The 15,620-nt window shown below is 37.9% G+C and overlaps 3 protein-coding genes across 5 annotated transcripts; all 3 read left to right on the forward strand.

Moving 5' to 3' along the window:
* The first annotated feature begins 1,677 nt into the window (after positions 1–1,677).
* Positions 1,678–6,304, forward strand: LOC137721016 (phragmoplastin DRP1B). 3 transcript variants are annotated; one of them, XM_068460143.1, is made up of 16 exons: positions 1,678–1,809; positions 1,900–1,963; positions 2,053–2,157; positions 2,262–2,363; positions 2,534–2,584; positions 2,690–2,751; positions 2,902–2,992; positions 3,349–3,413; positions 3,735–3,929; positions 4,107–4,226; positions 4,392–4,462; positions 4,576–4,801; positions 5,114–5,164; positions 5,308–5,536; positions 5,743–5,882; positions 6,007–6,304. In XM_068460143.1, the coding sequence occupies exons 1-16, from the start codon at positions 1,681–1,683 to the stop codon at positions 6,133–6,135; spliced, it is 1,830 nt and encodes a 609-aa protein (XP_068316244.1). In that variant the 5' UTR covers positions 1,678–1,680; the 3' UTR covers positions 6,136–6,304. The 3 variants fall into 3 exon arrangements, with proteins under 3 accessions (XP_068316244.1, XP_068316242.1, XP_068316243.1); XM_068460141.1 differs by having other exon boundaries at positions 1,681–1,809; positions 5,132–5,164; XM_068460142.1 differs by lacking the exon at positions 2,534–2,584 and having other exon boundaries at positions 1,681–1,809.
* Positions 6,305–10,432: 4,128 nt separating this feature from the next.
* Positions 10,433–12,042, forward strand: LOC137719781 (uncharacterized). Its single transcript, XM_068458804.1, has 2 exons — positions 10,433–10,495; positions 11,404–12,042. Exons 1-2 carry the CDS (start codon positions 10,433–10,435, stop codon positions 12,040–12,042), a joined length of 702 nt encoding a protein of 233 aa, XP_068314905.1.
* A 1,667-nt stretch (positions 12,043–13,709) lies between these two features.
* Positions 13,710–15,620, forward strand: LOC137719515 (cytochrome b561 and DOMON domain-containing protein At3g61750-like). Its single transcript, XM_068458560.1, has 3 exons — positions 13,710–13,990; positions 14,254–14,943; positions 15,233–15,620. The coding sequence occupies exons 1-3, from the start codon at positions 13,733–13,735 to the stop codon at positions 15,515–15,517; spliced, it is 1,233 nt and encodes a 410-aa protein (XP_068314661.1). The 5' UTR covers positions 13,710–13,732; the 3' UTR covers positions 15,518–15,620.

The following is a 15,620-nucleotide window of genomic DNA, read 5'->3' on the forward strand; positions in this document are numbered from 1 at the left end:
GTTCTCGCACTTACGTCCTGTCCACTCTCACTAACGGGTAATGGGACCAGAATTTGAACTTGTACAATACTTTTGTTCACTCAATTCTAAGGCCATTTTGTCAGTATGTCGGGAATACAATCAGTACATTAAGAATCATAATTCAAGTAATTAGATGTTTAAATAAAATATTTAATTATTTGTATTATGATATTTGATGTACTACGTCATACTGAAATAGAGTCAACGCACCAACTTAACCAATTTGCACAAGGTGGAGCCCAAGCACAATGTTGGCCCATACCTACAAAGTAAACTACATTTGGCAAGCCCGTTAAGTATATTGACATTGGAATTTTATTGGAGATTCCCGATTATGATGAGTTTAGGATGAAAACGGAACATTTTGGGTTATTTGGCACTCCATTAAAAGTGGCCGAATTAAGATTGTTTTTCTATTATTATTAAAGGATTGCTTTTGCAAACCAAACTGGAAATTACTAGTCTTTTGTATATATTGAACAAATCGACAGTTTTTGCAACTAGTAAATTTTGAGGATGAACCATTCAATTATTTAATATATGTAAATAATTAAACGATCTCAAACTTGATTGATTTTTCTTGCAGAGAACTAAACATAAATGGTTATAATTATGACATTTATATAATAACAATACGTTAATCACATGTGGATGGACAAGAAAATGTGTTATCCTTTCTTAATAAATAAGTGGAGTTCTTATTTAATCGACTAAAGTGGGGTTGAGACTTAGAACATGTGGCTTTAGTGATAGAGAGCAATGTGGGACCATGATTTTTTAGGGCCGAAGTAAGATAGATTGGGAATGGTCATGCACCTAATAGTTCCAATCGGATTGAGCTGCTCAAATGGACCAGCGATGCCACCATATCTTGCTATACTTCGTAAAGGTAAGCGAAGTCCTCCTACTTTGCTAAGATTGACTATTCTTGTTTCACAAGACACGAAAATCTGATTCGATTAGGGGTCATATGGGTTTCCTATATTTTTCAAGATTTGTACAATCTATGAATTGACATGCACCACAAATAATCACACTCCTGAGAAAACATAATATCTAATCCTAGGGAGCGTTTGACTAGTACCCTAGCGGTACCTTAGGTAAATTGTGGTTGTTTGTTCTTTTACAGGTAGTCGGATTTGCCTAGCTTCTCTGTCTACGACAGTGTGCAAATTTGGTTCCGACAAGCAGTTATACACTTGATATTATAATATATTTATACTACAATTTATTTACACTAAGGGAGAGATGACAAATAAAATTGAAACTGAACTCATAAAACCTGTCACATACAAATAAAAAAAAATATATCACTAGATTGTAAAATTTGAATAGACCATTGAATATGGAGACGAATATAGGAAAACCAAATTTTGCCAGGCGGTTTTCGATATGGTTAGGAGTTGGGCTTAAAAAATGAATTCGTTTAAAGCCCATAAAAAGGTTTAGATCCGGTAGAATCGGTCCACGCATCTCTTTGGGCTTTTAATCTAAAACTTGCCCAATTTTCAAACTTTGGACGCATCGGAAATTTTCGCACCAACGACCCGGAATTCCTCCACCCCTCCAAAATTCTGTTATTTCTATCTCTCTCTCTACGCTCCCACCTCCGACCGATCCTCGAAACGACTCGACTCAGCGATCCGAAACGTCCGTCCGATGGAGAATCTGATATCGCTGGTGAACAAAATACAGCGGGCATGCACAGCCCTAGGCGACCACGGCGAGGAGGGCGCCATGCCCACTCTCTGGGACTCCTTGCCCGCCATCGCCGTCGTTGGCGGCCAGGTCTCTCATTTCTCATATCTCCCTCTCAAATTTCACGCTTTCTTGAATTCAATCTCATCGAGTTTCTCGTTTCCTTTCTTGATTCGACAGAGCTCCGGCAAGTCTTCCGTGTTGGAGAGCGTCGTAGGCAAGGACTTTCTTCCTCGCGGTTCAGGTACTGCATGAAACCCCGTCGTTTTGGGTTTCTAACGTGAACGCATTGGTTTTCCGGTTCGGGTTTTGATTCGAATACGTTGCGTTCAGGAATTGTTACGCGGCGTCCTCTGGTTTTGCAGCTGCATAAGATCGACGAAGGAAGAGAATACGCTGAATTTATGCACCTCCCGAGGAAGCGGTTCACTGATTTTGGTAATTTCCTTCTTCTTCTTCTTCTTCTTCGTTGTTCCTGCAAGTTGTTTCGGTTTCTTGACCTGCATTGCAAATGTTGATCTTGTTTCTTTGTGTATGTGTAGCTGCCGTGAGGCAGGAGATATCTGATGAAACCGACAGAGAGACTGGCCGCTCGAAGGCAATTTCTACCGTTCCTATCCATCTTAGTATCTTCTCCCCTAACGGTGAGATAGAATTGTCGAAAACTTTGAATCGTTGGATTTGACATTCACAAAAATCAGAACGTAGCTAATCGGTTTGATCGGTTTGGAGCTCACAAAGTTTTTCTAGTCGTTTTAGTTCTCTTTCACTAAGTTTTTCGCAGTCATCTTTACTATTTGTTTAATCTTGTCAGTTGTGAACTTGACATTGATCGATCTTCCTGGGCTCACAAAAGTCGCTGTTGGTGAGTTAAATTCCTTTAAGAATTTTCATGTAGGGTTGGATAAATTCCCTTGGAAGTTGGCACCTTATGTAAGTTGACATTGTGTCGATTTTTGTGGTCTTGTAGATGGTCAGGCGGAGAGCACAGTGAAGGACATTGAGGATATGGTTAGGTCCTTCATCGAGAAAGTAATCTTCTTACTGTGTTGTTAAGAACATTTATGAGCTATTAGATTACAAGACTTGTATGTTGGTGTTTCTATGAGATGTTCAGTGAGTTTATGTTTCATCTCATGAAATATGCTTAACTTATTGGAACAATATGCCTTTTCTTGCCAGCCCAACTGTATTATTTTGGCAATTTCCCCTGCCAACCAAGATCTTGCTACTTCTGATGCAATTAAGATCTCTCGTGAAGTCGATCCTAAAGGTAAGATTGCTACATGGTGGGGATGATTAATAAGCCTACTTAATTCCAAAAATTAAAAAAAAAAAAAATGGAATAATAAGATTGAGCAGGTGAACAAATTTGACAAGTTGTAAACAGGAAGGGTGAAGATGTGAAAACGAACGAAAAAGATAAGAAGATGAGTTTTAATTTGTAGCAGTGAGGTGAAAGCAGGATATCAAGATTTCATATGTTTAAGTTTTGTTTCATCTGGTTTTGAGAAATGCTCTCGTCTTCGGATGACCAAAACATATGCCATTTCCAAAGTGGCTGATTTCACTAATTAGGAGTATTTTCCATGTACACACATTTATTTTAAATTTGGTACCATTTCTCAGGGGAGAGGACATTTGGAGTTCTGACAAAGATTGATCTTATGGACCAGGGTACAAATGCAGTTGATGTAAGTCACTTCTGAATTCATAGCCAAAAGAGGAAAAAGGAAGAGAAAAAAAGAGCGCAAACCTGTTTGCCTTTAAGATGTGGAATCAAAGCAGTTTACCTGCTTGGTGACATTTTATTGTCTTGTTTTAGGATCCCTTGTTTTAGGTCTGTGAAACCTAATGTTATGAGTAAATTGTAAGGGCGATGCTCTGAGATCATCAATGCTGCACGCATGTTTTCACGATCTGTTTTGTACTCAAAAAGTCTCATTACAGTATCGTTATGGCTGCCTACATGAGAGTTTCCAGTTCCTAGGGTTTATTTTACTTTTACTTTTCAGATTTTGGAAGGAAGATCATATAAGCTACAGTTCCCCTGGATTGGCATTGTCAATCGCTCCCAAGCTGATATAAACAAGAGTGTTGATATGATTGCTGCTAGGCGTCGAGAGCGTGAATATTTTTCTAGTAGCCCAGAGTACAGGCATCTTGCAAACAGGATGGGCTCTGAGCATTTAGGCAGGGTGCTTTCCAAGGTATGCAATTTGCTCTTATAGATTATAAAGTTAGAGAAGCATACTTAAGAGATCCAGTCTGCTTCCTTTTAATGATACATTTGCAATGGTGGTCAGTTTTTTTTTTGTTTTTTTGTTTTTTGTTTTTTGTTTCACTGATAAACTTCTTACCTATCACTCAACGTAATCAAACTTCAGCATCTAGAAGTTGTCATCAAGTCTCGAATTCCAGGCCTTCAGTCTCTTGTCAGCAAAACTATTGGTGAACTAGAGGCAGAACTAAGCCGACTCGGGAAGCCTATTGCTGCTGATGCTGGAGTAAGGATATACATATACATAGTTCCTTTTGTCTTATCCTTTCCTTTTTTCCATGATAAGTAATGTATACCCAGCCAAGTTTTCTTGGGTGGTCTATATTGTTGTATTGTATGTATTACAATAAGCATTGCTAATGTCAGTTTGATCGTTTTTTTTAACATGCAGGGAAAATTATATGTGATCATGGAAATCTCTCGTACTTTCGATCAGATATTTAAAGAACATCTGGATGGCGTGTATGTATTGTGCTATCATTGTCTTTTTTGAAGTTAATTGGAAAGTTTGTTTTCATCTCATTCTGGTTTCCCTATTCAACCTTGGGATTTATGATAATTTTCAATTACTCCAGGCGCTCTGGTGGTGAGAAAGTTTATGGAGTGTTTGACAATCAATTTCCAGCTGCTTTGAAACGGTTGCAGTTTGACAAGTATCTTTCAATGGATAACATCCGAAAGCTAATCACTGAAGCAGATGGCTACCAGCCTCATCTAATTGCTCCTGAACAAGGTTACCGTCGCCTCATTGAATCTTCCTTGATTTGCATCAGAGGTCCTGCTGAGATGGCTGTTGATGCGGTATGCATGCATATCTTCGCATGTAACTCCTTAGGCAATTAAACCATGGGAATGTTTTTCTCCATATAGAACTGATACTGCACAATATGAGACGTTTTTCTCCATATAAAACTGATACTGCACAATATGTTTTTCTCCATAACATGAGATGTTGATTTTTGTATTTGCATTCGGCACAATCTTTTGTTTGTTTTAATTCTCCAACTGTTAATTCCAGCGCTGGTGCTAGCATCAATTTTTTCCATTACAAACATGTATAATGTGTCAGTGCTTCGAATCATTTTGCTTAATAGTCTCTCATCATGATTTCAGGTTCATGGCATATTGAAGGATCTGGCTCAGAAATCCATCAACGAGACTACGGTAAGTTCATTACCTTGTATTCATGAATTCTGTCTGTAAATTAGGAATCTAGGATATTTTGTCAGCATCGCTTGTCATTCCTTATTTGTCCCTAAACATGACTAATCTTTTCTCTTAATATATGGTTCTTCTTTGGTATGTAGGAACTAAAGCAGTATCCCACTTTAAGAGTAGAAGTTGCGAATGCAGCATTTGAGTCGCTGGAAAGGATGAAAGAAGAAAGCAAGAGAGCAACTCTACAACTTGTAGATATGGAATGTGGTTACCTAACAGTTGACTTTTTCCGCAAGCTTCCTCAAGATATTGACAAGGGAGGAAATCCGACACACTCACTCTTCGATAGATACAATGATGCATACCTCCGGCGGGTTGGTGAGTTGCTCTCTAGCTCTAAATACCTCTATAATCATATCCAAGATTTGAATCACTTAAGAAGAACTGGGAGACACAATTTTAAAACGATACATATTCATGGCCCGTTTGACAACCATTTCATTCTACCGTCACTTCATCATTAGATTTATCAGGTTATGTGGTTGCATTGATGATCACGGTTTTTTTGTGTTTGAAACAAACAGGACACAATGTGTTAAGCTATGTCAACATGGTTTGTTCGAGTTTAAGGATTGCTATTCCAAAGTCCATCGTCTACTGTCAAGTACGAGAGGCCAAACGCTGCTTGCTCGATCATTTCTTCGCAGAGTTGGGTGCAAAGGAGGTGAGGATTGTTCCCTACAAGCATGAAATTTTACAAAAAGCATTGAAAAGAACAAAGAAACTAAGCTAGGTTGAATTAGAATTATACTAATAAGATTTTCAAAACTATTTACTTTTCGTTGCAGACAAGACAGTTGGCTAAATTGCTGGACGAGGATCCGGCGGTAATGCAGAGGCGTACATTGCTTGCAAAGAGGCTAGAGTTGTACAGAAGTGCCCAGTCTGAGATTGAAGCAGTTGCTTGGTCCAAGTAGGAAGAGAAAAAGAGGAGAGGTGAATAATTTCTTTGTTAGGAGTTAGAATTTAGTAATTAGGATGGCAGTAATTCTTTTGATTCATGATTAGTTACTAATTCTTTTTTCATTAATTACCATGAGGAGTGAAAAAAAGAGCGATTAGCCTTAGCTTTGTTACCTTTGCTTCGTGGCTTAGGTAATTTCTGTCATCACCTTAATGACGCCCATTCTAATTATATTGGGTTAACTTTCTTGTTAAGAAAGAGCTTATTAAAGGTTTCTTATCATTTTCTATTCAGGGAAATAGTTTAGACAATTTTCTGCAATTAAAGTTAAGTTAGACAAACTTAATTACATACGAAAAATTATCAAGTCAGATACAAGAGTATCGTAATTATGTCCTAAATATGCAAACTTGTCTGTGGTCGTATTAATTTCTCAATAAAACAGAATTAAAGGGTTTCATGAGCATTGTGAAATTTTGAAGTGCGAATAACAACACTCATGTAAAATGCTTGTACTATTTCATTTTTCTCCTTTTAGATTCAACTGCACGAAAGGGTCTGAAGGGGAGTTCACGCAATATAGGAGGGGTCTCAAGAGGAATTCGAGCATTGCTAGAGAGGCTTTGTTGAGAGTATAAATCTTTTGCTTATAAGAAGTTGTGTTACTCTCCAAATTGTCAATTGGTTATAGTGGAACTTTAACTTCTTGCATGATCTGCACGTTTCTCCATGCCACTTAATTTGTGTTGTCCACATGTTATTCCTGAAAATTCACCACATGCGAGCAAGTGTATTGAGAGTATGAATCTCTTGCATGTGCTTATAAGAGTTGAGGTACTTTTCATATTGTCAATTGATTTTATGACGGAATTCCAACTTGCTTCAACTCCAACACTGCTCAAGGGAGAAACCTGTTACGCAACTAAAATGGGAATTTGAGATGAAAGATCCTGGGAAAACTCAACGCTATCTTGGTTTGGAGATAGAGCATTGTTCAAATGGTATTCAGGTCCATCAATTGAACTACACCAAAAAGGTGTTGCGACTGTAGATGCAAAATGAGAACAATTTCGTCTTAAAAATGAGGATGAAAAGGTCTTGGAAACCGAAGTTCCATACTTAAAGTGCAATAAAAGATTTATTGTACTTGGCTTAATGCACTAGACTAGAAATCTCCTTTGTGTGAATCTTTTGGCAAGATACAATAGTGCGCCTACACACAAACACTAGATAGGTGTTAATGACATCATGCATTACCTTACTGGTACAATGGATATAGACTTATTCTATCCCTACACATCACCAAGCGGATCAAACCCTCCTAATCCTTGGAATAATATCCGCCTTGTTGGTTATATATTGACGTTGGTTATATATTTGACCCGCACAAGGCTCTTCCTCAAACAAGTTATGTCTGTAGCATTGGATGTACTGCAATATCTTAGAGATCAATCAAACAACAATTGGTTGCTACGTCTTTAAATCACGCTAAGATTCTAGCCCTACACGAAGCATCGCGTGAATGTTTCTATATGAGGGGCCTGATTGATCACATAAGAACCTCATGCGGTTTTTCTTCCATTGTTGATGTTCCAACAACAATTCATGAAGACAACGTTGTAGGTATTGACCAATTAAAGAAAGGATACATCAAAGGCGGCAATACCGAGCATATTGCCTTGAAGTTTTTCTTCGCTCATTAACAACAAGAGCATCAGAAGATCGAAGTCAAGAAGATCCGATCCAAGGACAACCTTGTTAACCTATTCACGAAGTCACTGTCAAAGTCTACCTTTCATAAACTTGTTCAAGGAATTGGATTGCGTAAGCTTTCAAATTTGCATCACCGGTAGCTCTCTTGGGGAGTTTTATTGAACTTTGGGGGAGTTCCTAAAGCATACTCACATGACCTTATAGCACTCTTTTCCCTACGAACAAGAGCATTTTTTCTATTGAGTTTTTGACATCTTGATGAGGTTTTGACAAGGCACCTACTTTGGGTTGGTCGTACGCATGTGTTTGCTGATGATCATCTTTGAAATGTGAGACAACAACATCTTGCATTAACTCAAGGGGAGTGTTATTCATGAAGACTTGATGCAACTATTTCTTAAGTTGTACACACTCAAGGGAGAGTGTTGTGAATAATATTATTAATTAAGAATGTAATTGTGTAAACTTAAAGTAGAATCTCAAGGGGGGAGTGTTATTGATGAAGACTTGATGCGACTATTTCTTAAGTTGTACACACCCAAGGGAGAGTGTTGTGAATAATATTATTAATCAAGAATGTAATTGTGTAAACTTAAAGTCGAATCCCAATTGGATTTGGAGATCAAATCCTCATACGTTTTGTATTACATGTAAGGCAAGTAAGCCCATCATGATTAATATAAATAATATCCGCCTTGTTGGTTATATATTAATGTTGGTTATATATTTGACCCGCACAAGGCTCTTCCTCAAACAAGTTATGTCTGTAGCATTGGATGTACTGCAATATCTTAGAGATCAATCAAGCAATAGTTGGTTGCTACGTCTTTAAATCACGTTGAGATTCTAGCCCTACACGAAGCATCACGTGAATGTTTCTAGTTGAGGGGCATGATTGATCACATAAGAACCTCATGTGGTTTTTCTTCCATCATTGATGTTCCAACAACAATTCATGAAGACAACGTTGCAGGTATTGACCAATTAAAGAAAGGATACATCAAAGGCGGCAATACCGAGCATATTGCCTTGATGTTTTTCTTCACTCATTAACAACAAGAGCATCAGAAGATCGAAGTCAAGAAGATCTGATCCAAGGACAACCTTGTTAACCTATTCACGAAGTCACTGCCAAATTCTACTTTTCATAAACTTGTTCAAGGAATTTGGATTGCGTAAGCTTTCAGATTTGCATCATTGGTAGCTCTCTTAGGGAGTTTTATTGAACTTTGGGGGAGTTCCTGAAGCATACTCACATGACCTTATAGCACTCTTTTCCCTAACAGAAACGTTTTTTCTACTGAGTTTTTGCTATCCTGATGAGGTTTTGACAAGGCACCTACTTTGGGTTGGTCGTACGCATGTGTTTGCTAATGATCATCTTTGAAATGTGAGAAAACGACATCTTGCATTAACTCAAGGGGAGTGTTATTCATGAAGAGTGCGACTACTTCTTAAGTTGTACACACTCAAGGGAAAGTGTTGTGAATAATATTATTAATTAAGAATGTAATTGTGTAAACCTAAAGTAGAATCCCAATAGGATTTGGAGATCAAATCCTCATACATCCATCATGATTAATATAAATAAAGATACAAGGCCTCGAGGTGAACATAAAATTCTCATACACCTGAGCCTTTCTCTCTTCGTGTTGTCGCCTCTCTCTCTCACCCAATTTCATATATAATTTAGTTTACAACATTTACAAGTTATATTGTAATTGTTTCATTTCAATAATATTATATAACTCATTCTTTCTTTTTCTTTTTCTTTTTCAAAAAAAAAACCCATAAAAATGTGATTTATAAAGGTTGTGAATCAAATCTCATAAACGACATTTGTTGATTAATACAGAAAAATAAAAATTAATGAGACTTTGCTCTACTTCATTACCTCCTTCACCGTTGGAAGGTTTCTACACAATAATTAAACATATTGATCCAAGTAAGTTCACAATAAGTTTTTAGTGTGTACCAAAAATAGGGAATTGGATCCTCTCCGAGGCAAATCCTCGGGATCCTCTTGACCCAATAACACGGGCTGTTGGATTTTGATCTAACAGCTACAAACAGAGGGTTCCTCTAAAAGTTATAATAATTGTAGCTGTTAGATCAAAATTCAATGGCCCGTGTTAGTGAGTCAGGAGGATCCTGAGGCTTTGCCTTGGAGAGGATCCAATTCCCAAAAACAGAAGCATCTAGTCAAACTATGAGTTTCCCAATTATAGACAAATGATTTTCCCGCATATTTTGCTCTAGGATTTTCCGGCATTAACACGGTTTGACTACGGACGTATGATCACCGCATCAATAACCAGCTCCAATCATGCTTCATTGCTCCTGAGCTTCTCCTCTTTATATTTATATCGTCACCAACAAAACGAAAACCAAACAAACAAAAGAAAAGACAAGTACATACATCAACTGTAGAACACAAACAAATCCAAGGCTACAATAAACGATTTAATTCTTGTCCTGAACCCGAACAAAACCACGTTCTGATGCCCCGGTTCTAACTGTTTTTATTCATCTTCTATTTGCTGTGGTTAGTGCGAAGTTTCGAAGAAACAAGTTATAATACTCAGATCATAGGGACTATGAGGATGATGGAATGGTCTGCAGAATCTGCTTTAAAAGCTTATTTTGATACCCTAAAACTGGTATGTACGTTTCCTGCTCCCTCTTTCTTTCTTTGTAAATTTCTCTGTTTTGTGTTTTCCTCCAATTTGTTTAAGAGTATTAGAACCAATGATTGATTCTACTGCTCCTTTGGGTTTCTTGGTTCATATTTTTTGGAAATGGGTGTAACCATGAAAAAACATTTGTGTTTCTTAAGGTTTTGTTGCCTTTAAATATCACTACATAAATGGGACTTAAAATCGTATGAGTCGTTTGACCATTTTTCTTTTCTTTTGGTAAAGCGATAGATTTTGCATGTTAAATTCTCTGCTAAAATGTTACTTCATCAATTATCTACATTGATAGTTTGACTTGATTTAGTAAAACGATATATTTTGTATGTTATATTTTCAAATTGCTAAAAGGTTACTTCATCAATTTGTTTAAGAGTATTAGAACCAATGATTGATTCTACTGGTCCTTTGGGTTTCTTGGTTCATATTTTTTGGAAATGGGTGTAACCATGAAAAAACATTTGTGTTTCTTAGGGTTTTGTTGCCTTTAAATATCACTACAGAAATGGGACTTAAAATCGTATGAGACGTTTGACCATTTTTCTTTTCTTTTGGTAAGGTGATAGATTTTGCATGCTAAATTCTCTGCTAAAATGTTACTTTATCAATTTTCTACATTGATAGTTTGACTTGTTTTAGTAAAACGATATATTTTGCATGTTATATTTTCAAACTGCTAAAAGGTTACTTCATCAATTGTCTAGACCGATAGTTTGACATGCAACATGTGGCGAAGTCAAATGAAACAACATTTTTCATACATACTGCCCTCATTTTTCAATTTTGTACCTTTTTTCGTGTTGTTCAAAGGCGTAATGAAGAATGTAAGCCAATGTTTCCAATGTGCTAACTCCAATTCGTATTCATTTCTGCAGTGCAATGACCGTGGGGGACAATGTGTCTCGTGGAAAACACAAGAGCCAGGCAGCAATGAATTTGTTTCAGCCTTAGCTGCCGGCATGAAAGCCAAACTCATGGTGGAGGTGACCTCGACTGTTTCACCATCAACGATAGCCTTAGCAGTTGCTGCAAAACACACAGGAGGAAAACTGGTTTGCATTCTTCCCGAGCCAGTCCTCAATGAATCAAAGAAAGTAATCAGAGACTTAGGCCTTAAAGACTTGGTGGAGTTCAAGACCAGTGACCCTTCTGAGCTGTTGTCGAATTACAAGAACATTGATTTCTCTATGGTTGATTGCAAGAATGATGATTACACAAGGCTGCTGAAGTTGCTAGATGTTAACCCTAGAAAATCAGTGGTTGTGGCTAATAACTTGGTTGGTGAAAGAAAAGGGTTGGAAGGGCATTTGGGAGTGACGGAAAAGAGGGCTCCGGTGAGGTCTACGAAGAATTCCATCGGGAAAGGAATGGAGGTCACCATGATTGGGAAGAACACTGAGGTTGGCAAGGGATATTGGCGTGGAGGAAGTAAGAGGAGGAGTGGTAAGAGTAAATGGGTTGTCAAGGTTGATGAGAAGAGTGGTGAGGACCATATCTTTAGGGTGCCTGGCTAACGGCTAAATCACTTTTCATGTTTTCTTTCGCTATCAAACTTGCAAGGGGGAGAAGAATGATGAGGATATCTTTTTAATTTATACGTGAACTCTCCAAACAAATCTGTGCAGTGATCAGTGATATCAAGGTTAAAAATGTCACTGTATCTATGGATGGAGTTAGAAACTTTCTTTAGTGGGGGCGACCTTAACCTCTAGTTATACTAGAGGAAAAAAAATCATGATAGCAGAGTTTCTTCTATAATTGCTTTTCTTTTTCTTCTCAAATTTCATTAAGCCAACTTGTAGGCATTTTTTCACAATAATAGCTTTCTGTACATATTATTTAAAATTTCAACTAATCATTTAAAGTACTCAAAAACGATAAATTCAAGTTCTGTAAGCCTCGTGATTGTTTTTCCTCTACACAAAACTTCAATGTAGGCAGCTGCCCCCAGTGGGCCCTAGCGGCCTGTCCTTGATTGCATCCCATCATGAATGAGCAGGGTGGAGACTTTGGATGTGTTCATTCATGGCTGATACTGCGGTGCACCCCCTCAATTGTTGCCTCAGTGTGCAGGTTCTAGCAAGGAACTTTGCATTTGAAAGCTGCCTGAAATTTATGGGAGAATCTTAGTCATCTCGGTTCTACATCTCTTCACGTATTAAGAGAGATAACAGAGGATATATAATCGGTTACAGGGCCGCTACCTGACTTTGAAAAAGTAACTATTACTTGTCATCATGTAGCAAAAAAGAGCCCAAGAGATCTAGCCATTAAGTTGTTGACTCACTTTTTGTATGAAGCCTCTAATTCTTTGCATTGCTTAAAAGCTCATCAATAATCATTGCACATCAAGTGAACTTCTTTACCCGTTTTGCACTTATGGTGTAGTTGTGCCTGTTACATTTGGTTTAGGGCGTGAGATGTTTTTGAATGCAATTATAGGCCCTTAATTATGGTATCTTGTAATACACAAGAAGTCGACTTCAAAGTTTCATCTCATTCATATGCAACCATCATATATGGTTTACAAATTCTCGTATACGTTTTTGTCTTACATCTAAGTAATAAAATTGTATTTTTTTAATTACATTGGAGGCAATCGAATATTTGATCATCTTAATTTTAACCCACTATTCCGCTCTCTCTCACTGCTTGTTATAACTTCTACAGCAAACAAAATGGTACTTTTTTTTTGTTACATTAGAGGGTTCCGAGACTCCTAAACTTAGTATACTCCTACGTCCATCACCCTTCCCAACCTCACTACAGGACTAACCCTTGTGGCTTAACATACTATTTGCAATATAATGACATACTATTTGCAATATAATGACATATTATTTGCAATATAATGACATACTATTTGCAATATAATGAAGTCCCGCCCAACAAAATATTATTGTGTGTGTGCGTGTGGGGTGGTGGTGGGGGTTGTTTAGTTTGCAAGAATTGGAAGAAATGGTTATTACTAAGATATAATGTCTTAAAAATTTGGTTAGAATTAAACCACTGTAAACACTTCACATCTGCCAACACCAACCAGCATCCCCACCACCACCAACCACTTTCCATTTTCCTTCAAACCCAAGAGACTAAAACCTGCCAACCTCCTGAATGCGCCTCTCTTTCACAATTTACATCGTCCATGGTATTGTCACTGCCTGTTCTAGCCTTAGATCGCATTCCTAGTTCTTGGTCTTTCCAATGGTGAGCTTGGGGTCTTGGTCGGTTTTTGCTTCGAGGTTTGCTTTCAGGCTATGTATTCTGATCCTTGTCTTGGAGGCCAAGTTTGATGTTATGGCTGCTGATGGCAGTTATGTTCCGGGGGTTAATAGCGCTGGTGGGGGCAATGAAGCGTCGCAGCTTTGTGACAATGATCTGAGCAGTTTTATGCTACCACCATATAGTAATTCATCATCTGATCTAGTCTGCAGACCTCTTTGGAACACTTTTGTTTTGAGAGTAAGTTTATCCTCAATCTTGATTTCATTGTTAAGTTGGTTCTATAGAGAAATAATTTATGCACGCCTGCTCTCTTTCTGCACACTCCTGTTCATTTTTGTCCTTCGATTCTTATTTAATTTATTCAATTCGAATGTTAGAATAAACAAAGGTGCACGGGAAGAAAAGACTTGCGCGGAAATCATTATACTTTTCTAAACTACATTTGCAAACGTATAATTAAATCAAGCTAGCTATTTCTTTCATTTTTTTGGTTGTTGCAGTACTCTCAGACAGAAGATCACGTCGTGAACATTATATTATCCGCTGTATACACTACAGGATGGGTAGGAATAGGATTTTCCAAAGATGGAATGATGGTTGGTTCAAGTGCAATAGTGGGATGGATTAACAAAAAAGGCGAAGCAAGAATTAAGCAATACTATTTGCAAGGCTCCAAGGTGTCACTAGTCATCCCAGACAAAGGTGAATTGCCACTCACTGGCATTCCTGCTTCTGTTGTGCTTCATGGACCTAGAATTTACTTGGCTTTTCAGATGAAATTCCAAGCTCATCTTGCTCGTCAGCCAATCATCTTGGCTATCGGAAGTGGTTACCCAAAGCACCACCACCTAACCATACACAACGATAAAACAACCGTCATGTTCGATTTCTCTGCAGGCTCCGCATCTGTGCGAGAGGCACCTAGTCATCTTGGGCAAATGAAGAAGAACCATGGAATATTGGCTATATTTGGATGGGGTCTAATAATTCCTATTGGGGCAATTGTGCCAAGATACTTGAAGCACAAGGAACCTTTGTGGTACTATCTCCATTCAATTATTCAATTTGTTGGATTTGTGATTGGGCTTGCAGCTGTGGTACTTGGCCAGAAACTCTATACTAAAATAGGAGCCAACTTTCCAACGCATAGAGGCATAGGGATTTTTGTTCTTGTACTTAGCATCCTTCAGGTTTGTCCCTCACCACTAAATCTATTACATACGATTTAGACGCACAAAACTAGCACACACGTTGACACATTCTCCTACAGAGGGGGTCCTATCATTGCATGTGAATTGACCCAAAAAAATATCATTCCACGTGGGACCCTTATGTTTTAGAGAATGTGTCAACAAATGTATCAAGTTTGTGTATCTAAGTAGCACTATAATCAATTCATTACGCGTTAAAAATATTTCATGTTCCACAAAGGAATTGTAATTTGATATTTCTGAGTTTCTGATTAGAGGTAATTTTCAGATATTGGCATTTTTCCTAAGGCCCAACAAGGATGCCAAGAACATTAGAAAGTACTGGAATTGGTACCACCACTGGCTTGGAAGGTTTGCACTCTTCTTTGCAGCCGTGAACATAGTTCTGGGGATCAAGATTGGAGGTGAAGGAAATGACTGGAAGATTGGTTACGGATTTCTTCTCGGCGTAATTCTTGTCTCAGTAATTCTGTTAGAAGTATTGGCAAGGATGAGAAGAACAGAGAAGGATGATATTACTCCAAACTTCCAAATGAATCCAGTCCAATTATAGGCAGCGAGAAAGATTCAAGTTCTCTAAGTCTCTAAGAGGTTTCTCTCTCGTTTTTCTTCCTTTTCTTTTCTTCGTTTTTGTAATGCATGATATCACAGTGAGT

The sequence above is a fragment of the Pyrus communis genome, chromosome 16 (genome assembly GCF_963583255.1).
Source record: "Pyrus communis chromosome 16, drPyrComm1.1, whole genome shotgun sequence".
NCBI classification, from domain to species: domain Eukaryota; kingdom Viridiplantae; phylum Streptophyta; class Magnoliopsida; order Rosales; family Rosaceae; genus Pyrus; species Pyrus communis.